The sequence below is a fragment of the Terrapene carolina genome, unplaced genomic scaffold, assembly GCF_002925995.2.
Source record: "Terrapene carolina triunguis isolate 2854851 unplaced genomic scaffold, T_m_triunguis-2.0 Scaffold33911, whole genome shotgun sequence".
In the NCBI taxonomy this organism is placed as follows: Eukaryota; Metazoa; Chordata; order Testudines; family Emydidae; genus Terrapene; species Terrapene triunguis.
In genome coordinates this window covers 10786335-10794833 of record NW_020698262.1, presented here as the reverse complement: position 1 = coordinate 10794833, position 8499 = coordinate 10786335, and the positions used below count along the sequence as shown (strand labels likewise).

At 54.7% G+C, this 8499-nt stretch overlaps 1 protein-coding gene across 1 annotated transcript in view; it reads right to left on the bottom strand.

The window, feature by feature from the left end:
- LOC113409646 (protein FAM92B-like) overlaps positions 1–6542 on the bottom strand; it is a 19075-nt gene extending 12533 nt beyond the window's left edge. The window contains exon 1 of the mRNA XM_026663794.1: positions 6523–6542. Within this exon, the coding sequence (XP_026519579.1) occupies positions 6523–6542 (20 nt within the window). The remainder of the gene's footprint in view (positions 1–6522) is intronic.
- Between the last annotated feature and the right edge of the window lie 1957 nt (positions 6543–8499).

Genomic DNA, 8499 nt, shown 5'->3' with positions numbered 1-8499 from the left:
CACACACACACACACACACACACACACACACACACACACACACACACGCTTGGGTCTCAGGTGTCTATTGTTGGTCAACCACAAAAAGAACAACCCAAGTCAGCAATTCAATAAATCAGGCTGAAGGGTTTGTTACCCAAGAGCCTACGGTGACAACTGTCAACTTGAAATGTTGGGCCATTTGTGGAGACTGCCTTCGACACAGCTGGAGCAGTTTCCCAGTAGGAGGTCACATCCGGGCCCTGTGTCAGATGCTGCTGCTCAGAATGTCTTGAGCTTGCAACTAGACCCAAAAGCTGTCCCAAACATTTTACAAGCATCAGTTGCGAGAGTTGGTTGTAATGTGTAGGAGCAAGATTTGGGGGTTTTGTCCAGCCGTACTGTTTGACTCCATAATGGTTCCCAATGAGTCAGTTCATCCCGTCTCCTTATCTCCATCCCACAGTGCCTTCTCTTGCTTTGAAAATGACCTCCCCATGACAGTGCTGGGCCTTATGGGATAGGTGATTGAGGTGTTCCAGCACAGGGGCAAGCATGGCTTTAAGGGATTCCATAATGGACTATGTCACAGTTCCAGGGCTAGCTGTGCCCGTCTCCTCTCTGGTCTCGGTCTATGCTGCAATAAAAGACCCGTGGCATGGTAGTGGCTGGCCCGGGTCAGTTGACTCAGCCTTGTGGGGCTCCGGCTGCGGGGCTATAAAACTGCTATGTAGACACTGGAGCCCACAGTCTGAGTGCCTATGAAGGGAGAGGGTCTCAGAGCCCAGGCTCCATCTACGCTGCTGTTTTTAGTCCCGCAGCCCAGGCCCTGCAAGCCTGAATCCGCTGGGCTGGGCTCTGAGACGTGGTGCCATAGGTTTATCGCTGTGTAGACATATCATCTGAGCGCGCTCCCCCCCCCCAGGTGTCAGGCCTCATGCCTTTCTCTCTCCTGGGGTGGAATCGCGTGATTGTCCCGCTTGGAGGCCAAGACCCGGGCTACAGCACTCTGTGGATCACTTGTGCTTTCTCAGCAGGTCCAGCTGCAGTTCTTCCCTTCGGGAGTCTACGAGCAGAGGTCCATAGTGACCAAAGTCTGAAGGGTTAATCTTAAGAGCAGGAATAAAGCAAAGCATAAGAGAAAAAGGGTCTGAATAAGCCCAGCCTATGAGAGGAGCCCAGGATGGCCTAGCACTTCAGGCAACCTGGTGTGTGTCTGTGGGTGTTCCCTGAACAGCCCCCTGACAAGTGCCCCCTCCCTCAGGAGACTGACTTGTATCCCTGGGCTTTTTGGTTCTCTTTGGTGGACAGAAGTAGAACAACGGAACCAATGGCCCTTGCATTCTCCCCGACGTGTCAGCCGCTGGGTGGCTATCTGAAGCCACTGTATCTTTCCTGCCTATGTGCAGTCAGCCTCTTAAATGCACCCCAGGTTTTCATCCAGCAGCACACCCTAATCACAGTCAAACAAATATATAGGAGTCCTAAATTATTACAGAGCAGCCCATTGTCCATCACAGCACTGTTGAAAGTAATGTGGATCGGCTAAACCCAGGCCCCATGCTAGGAGTTTTGCCGGCAAGGGTGGGAAATGTTTTCAGTGCCCCATTTTCCCCTTCCACCATGAGTGGCCAAGGGGAAAAAAAATCACTCCCCCCCCCCCCCCCCCCCAAAAAAGACAAGCAACCTGCCCACCCTGGTGGCCAATCAGCTGAAGTGGGAAAAATGGTCTGAGAGGCACAGCATTATGGCGAACCCCGTGGAAGTTGGCACCCGAGGCAACCGCCCCATTTGCCTGCCCTTAAAAGCAGCCCTGACTAAACTATTGCAAGGTTTGGGGAGCGCCATTTCATGGCACAGTTTCCTCACTTGGGGGATACACTTTCACCCAGGTCTCCCTGTTTGCTGTACAGTTTGTACCCACCTAAAAACATGGAGGTGCCAATTTTGCAGATTTTGCACCTGCAGATATATTCTGGGTGCACGTCTTAGCACTGGGATGACATGCTAGCAGGATAGGTAGCCTCTCTAGTGCTGCAACTTGCACCTGCAGTTTATTTGAGATACAAAAGTGCACCCATGAAAAGGAGGCTGCGTGGCTGAAGAATTGCCTCTTGGTGTAGCCTGGCTTTTAGGGGTCTGATATTTGGCATTGTGTGGCTGCCCTTTGGAGCAGCTGAGCCCCACACTGGGCGGCTGGATGGACTCATCTGGCATGTATGTGATCTGCATAGTACAACCGTTGAGACTCGAACCTAGACCCTCATGGTCAAGAGACAGCAACTGTTCCAGGCTAGCTAAAAACAAGCCTCCCCTTCAGCCATTGGGAGCCGTGCTAAACTCCGCTCCGCTCACAGTCGTTCTTGACACATCTCCCAACTGCATTGCCCTGTACGGTACTGGTGAGCTTAAGCCGATTATTGAATGCTCCTTTCATAAACTTCAAATCCGCGCCACTTCATCCCATCTAGAAACCCAAATCCCCAAGCTATCAGTGTAAGACCTTCCTAAATTCTTTTAAGAGCGGTATTAATGGAAAGATACAGCTGCAGTCTGCCTATGTGTCTAGTTCTCCCAGCAGCTCTGCCAAGAGTGCTGCAGCTGTGCATCATCTAATAAAGCCTGTTGGTCTCCATCATGCGAGCTTGACTCATTGCCACAAAAGACCAGGGGGCCTTACGTTTCTCAAGGCTCAGAGCTGTAGTTAAGTGCCTTCCCCCGACCTCATGTTGAAAATAAATCATTTGCAAACAGTGCTGGCTCTCGAGAGCGTTTGCTGCTTTAGGCAGCGGTGGGACTCTGCCCACCCCTCCCAGGCTTGCTGCAATGAATAAAGTCACTAAACATAGTGCTGCCCGTAGGCCTTTCTGTCTCTTCTGTGTGGTGTAGCCAGTCACGTTTGCAGCGTGATTTTACTGCACTCAGTTGTGGGCTCCTCCTTACAGGACCAGAGCAACAAACTGGAGGGAGTTCAAAGACACGGCCAGTGAAATGAGCAGGGGCGGGCAAACTTTTTGGCCTGAGGGCCGCATTGGGTTTTGGAAATTGTATGGAGGGCCAGTTAGGGGAGGGGGTCGTGGCCTGGCCCCCACCCCCTATTTGCCCCCCCTCATTCCCTGACGGCCCCCCCGGGACCCCTGCCCCATCCGCACACACTCCGCTCCCTGTCCCCTGACTGCCCCTGGAACCCCTGCCCCCCGCCGCCCCATCCAACCCCCCTCTCATTCCTGATGGCCCCCCCGGGACCCCTGCCCCATCCAACCACCCCTTCTCCCTGTCCCCTGACCACCCCCTGAACCCCTGCCCCTGACTGCCCCCCGCCGCCCCATCTAACCCCTCCTCTCATTCCTGACTGCCCCCCGGGAACCCTGCCCCATCCAATCCCCCTGTTCCCCGCCCTCTGACCGCCCCGACCCCTATCCACCCCCCCACCCTCTGACCACCGCTCCGAACTCCCCTGCCCTCTATCCAACTTCCCCGATCCCTACCCCCTTACCACGCTGCCTGGCGCAGCGGTGGCTGGTGGCGCTACAGCTGCACCGCCCGGCTGGAGCCAGCCATGCCATCGCCACCGCGCAGCACAGAGACCGGGTCAGGCTGGGCTCTGCAGCTGCGCTGCCCCAGGAGCTCGCAGCCCTGCCGCCCAGAGCATTGCGCCAGCGGTGCAGTGAGCTGAGGCTGCAGAGGAGAGGCTGGGGGCGAGCCTCCCGGGCCAAGAGCTCAGGTGCCAGGCAGGAGGGTCCCGCGGGCCGTAGTTTGCCCACCTCTGGTCTAGAGGGACTGACTTAAGAGGAAAGATGGAAAGAGCTTAAAGGTGCATAGTTTGGCTGAGAAGGAGAGATGTAACAGCCTACAAAAGGAGCAGAATTATTTAGTGTAAATACATCAAGGCCTCAAAATCCAAAGGGACGGGGGTCCCTATTAAAACCTAAAGATGATGGAATCAAGTTGGAGAAATGTAGGCTGAATATCTGGAAATATTTCCTGACAGTTGGATGTTCTACCAAGCTGCGGTGGTCCACCAGGGAACTGGTGGGAAGCCCAAATAGGACTGGATGAAATACTAGATATGTTGTGGGGAACACCCTGAATTGGTAGGAGGGACCTAGCCCTCCTCAACCCTTTTCTCTCTAACTTCTGCCTTGCTCTCCTTCCCCGATAACACCTTGCTCATCCATGCTTCCCAGGTGGGCTATGCCGTAAGACGTACACCCAAGGTTCTCCAGTGTTTGCATTCCACAAACCACAGTGTGTGTGAGAGAGAGAGACTCAGGGATCCATCCACTCTGTCCCTGTCTGCTACTCCCCACTAGAGCAGGCTGAAAAATGCCAATGAATTTTGTGGAGAATTGGAAACATTTTCTTGGCCCCCCCCCCCCTAAATTTCCCCTTAAAGAGTTTCAGGTTTTTCAATAAAACTGAAAACCAAAAATTATTCAGTTTTTGCAAGCCAATTTGTGTGTGTGTGTGTGTGTGTGTGTGTGTGTGTGTGTGTGTGTGTGTGTGTGTGTGAAGGGGAGGGGGGTTAAATGGCTTTTAGTCAAATGTTTCATTTTTCCAAAAACCTGAAAAGTTTTCAGTTCCGATTGTTTGTCCAGAACTGGAATATTTTGACCAACATGACAAGACTCGTGGAAAAATTTTGTTTCCATTTCTCATCCAAAACGCATTGTGACAACCAAGATGTGGATGAGCGCTAGTTTGCGCATTTTAATTCTGCAGAGGGCTGCTTGGGTGGCTAGCGATGGGCCATGGCCTGAGCTGCTGCCTGATATGACTCAAGCCTTGGAAACACACTCCTTTGCGTTCACATGTGCTAGGAAAAAGGAACAGGTCCCTAATAGTGAAACCTTAACTGGGTGTGGCCTTCAGCAGAAGTCATCCAAGCTACTGAGAGCTGTATGCTTTTGGGGATGCCGTGATAGGGCACTTTGCAGCCTGGCCTGAGCTCTCCCTGGACCACATGGGGCACATGGCTCTGCCAGGTCTGGTAGCAGGGTGGTGGTGGGGAAGGGAGAAGGAGGCTTTCTGCCAGATCCTCTCACCTTGGCAGTAGTGCTGGAGGGGGAAGTAAGTTACAGCCAGACTCCTGCCTCCAGCAGCTTGGGAATCTCTAGGGACCCAGTGTTTTCTGTTCTCTTGCTTGAGGCCCGGCATATAGGCTGGATCTTGGCTTTAGTCCTGCTGTCAAACATCTGGCTCCAATACACTTCAGTGTATGTTTGTTATCATAGTCTAACAGCTCCAGCAGATGCAAAGTTTCCAGAAGTTGCTGCTGCTTTACACAGTTCTTAAACATTGGATACATATAGAGGATGTTTGTCTTGCTCCACTTCTCCTTAAGGTTGCTATCTGCAGCTGTAGGTGAGAGCCCTTCGCCAAAGCTGCGTCTTCATTGCCCCGCGCGAGCTTGATGCAAATGCTTAGGGCCGTGTTTTCAGACATCCGGCTTCCCTCGTTAGGACGCCGTCACTTGTGCATGGAGAGCCAAACGATGCTAATTGAAGGAGCGTAGGTCTCGTTTACCGTTTGTAAGTGTGAGTGACGGTGAAAATTGCGGGTTGCAGGAGTGAGCATACAAAGTGGTGAGTTGTGCAGAGACAGCTGTGGCCCTTGGCCCGTAGGTCAGCTCAGGGACACCAGAACACAAGCAAAATTTCCAGTTACAAGTCTACTGACTACTTCACGGCTTCCTGAGCTTTGTAGATTGCTCACGTTTATTTCCCAGGGTTCCCCAAATGTCTTAGATAACAGCAGCTGTGCTAAAATATCCCCGTTCTCCAGGTCCTTGCCATGCAAACCTCCCCCCACCTTCTACTGTGCTCTGTGCATAAGGGTCTGTGTGCACTGCATCGGGGGGTGGGAGGGGGAGGATTGCAGTTCGACTGGATGGACCCGAGCTAGCATTCATCTAGCTAGCTTGGATACCAGAGCAATGAAGCTGTGGTCAGCGCAGGCGCCATCGTGGGCTGGCTGCACAAGTAGTTACCCTTGGTTCCAGGTGGGTTTGTACGGTCTGGGCTGAAGCAGCTTCACAGGTACCGGAGCTAGCTAGATTTGCAGGCTACATGAGCTACAGTCACACCCACTGATTGCAATGCAGGCTTTCCCTGTGAGACTGCCTCGGGCTGCAGTGACATTAATGACCACCTCCCACTATGTGCCTTTAAATCTCCAGGCTCCTCCTTCCCATTGTTGGGGTGTACAGCAAAATCTTGGAGGGGACCTTGATGCATTTCAGAAATGTGGCTGAACTGAGCCCACCCTGCGAAGCTAGGTCAGTATCATTGCACCTATTTCACAGAGGGGAAAGCGGAGGTCGAGTTAAGCGGCTTACATCAGGTGGGACGAGAACCCAGGTCTTTTCGCTCCCAGCCTGCTGCTCTGTCCACCCAGACAAGCTGTCCTCACTCACTGTAATGCCCCTGTATGTCTCAGGGGAGCTTCCCGCCACTCGCTGCAAGCTTCTTCCCCGGCAGGCTCCATGGGAGGGGGACAAAGGGAAAGGACACCCCCAAGCAGCTGGACCCCGGCCCGCCTTACCTGGAAAGGACGACGTTCATGGCTGCAGGAATGGGCCAGCCTTTCTATCACCGAGCAATAACACTACTTCTGGCTGCAGAGGGACCCACCAAAAGCACAGCTGCTCCTGACCCGGCTCAGGTGGCGCGCCCAGCCTGGTTGGTATGGCAACGCTACCAACAGAGAGCCCGGGATGTGGGTGGAGCCATGGTTCTGGTTTCCAGGGGTAACTGGGCCTGTTCTATATCCCTGCCCAGCCTACGGCTGCTTCCTCTTCAAATCTGTCCATATTAATGGGTGGATCTCCCCTGCCTGCTTCTGAGAACCAGCTTTGCCCCTCCCCTAGCACCCAGGCACTCTCCTTCCTGGGCTGGCTAGGTGTCAACCAGCAGAAGGTGGCCCTGGGAAGCAGGACAGTAGGGGGCAGGCCTGGCAGTTCGGGTCTGCCTGGTTTTTGAGTCTGCGCAGGAGGGGTGATTTCGACGTCACCAATTCTCTATAGCCCCCATCGGTGCCAGGCTCGGCACTTGTACTTGTGTGACTGCCCCCTTCCCCCATCTCAGCTGTGTTCTGGGGGAGCCCCCCAGAGCGTCTGTTTTTTCCCGTTCTCTGCATCAGGATGAGCCTTCTCCTGATGCATGCTGCTCCCGCGGGAGCCCTCGAACGCCTTCGGGGCAGGATGTGACGTAAAGGTCTCCCTCCGTGACCTCATATTTTGGAGGTGCCCCCACTGCAGCTCTCCCAACCCCAGCTGGTCTGGGGAAGCGAGGGGATGAACTTGATCCTTTATCAGGAATAATTAATTGTATTACCCACAATGCCCACAGTGTCTTTCTCTGTTTAGCACAGTCCCTGCCACTAGGGAAATGCAGTCTCAGAGCTGAACTCCTCCACAACTACACAGCTGGCCTGAGGGGTGGATTAAAACTGTCCTGGCCCTGAGCCACCCCAACACTGCCCTATACCCCGCTAGGGGCTGGAGGGGAGAGATTTCCCCTTTGCTCCCCTCAGACAGCACAGGCGTGGCCAAGGCAGGGGTGACACGCAGCTACGCCTTGCAGTCTGCCTCGTGGGGCACCTCGCAAGCTTCTGCCACCTTGAGACACATTTAAACCCAGCCGTGACACAGTAGCAAAATATCAGCCCCTGACCGTTGTACAGAAGCAAACGTAGGTACCGGAGTCAAGATCCAGGGTTTTGAATATGAAACGCCATCGTCCCACCCCCTCCCCTGAAACCTGGGGGGGGGGAGGGTGTTTGGCATACAGGGTTCCGGTTCAGCCATAGGCGCCGACTCCCTGGGTGCTCTGGGGCTGGAGCACCCATGGGGAAAAATTAGTGGGTGCTCTGCGCCCACCAACAGCCAAGCTCCCCCCCCCACCCCCACCTCCACTTCCTCTCCTGAGCGCGCTGCGTCCCCGCTCCTCCCCCTACCTCCCAGCGCTTCCTGCCTTGCCGACGCCAAACAGCTTTTCGGCAGTGTGCTTGGAGGGAGGGGGAGGAGCGGGATCGTGGCGCACTCAGGGAAGGAGGCAGGGAAGAGGCAGGGCCGGGGCGGGGATTTGGGGAAGGAGTCGGAATAGGGGCAGGGAGGGGGCGGAGTTGGGGCGGGGACTTTGGGGAAAGGGTTGGAATGGGGGCGGGGCCGGGGGCAGAGAGGGGTCGAGCACCCACCGGCAGGAGCAGAAGTCGGCGCCTATGGTTCAGCCCCGTGTCTAGTCCTGGCCTCCTCATGTGTTGCATAGACATTAAGACCAGAAGGGACAACAGGGATCATCTTGTCTGACCTCCTGCCTAGCACCAGCCAGAGACCCCCCCGCCATGATTCCTGCACCTCTGGCTGAGACAGAATGGACCACTTAGAGAGACGTCTGGGCACCAAGTGACAGAGAATCCGCCATGTCCCTAGATCAGTGGCTGCAATGGTTAATCACCTCCCTGGTGTTGGGGACCCCCCCCCCCTAGGCATAGCTACCAGGTAACTCGGGAGAGTGGAAG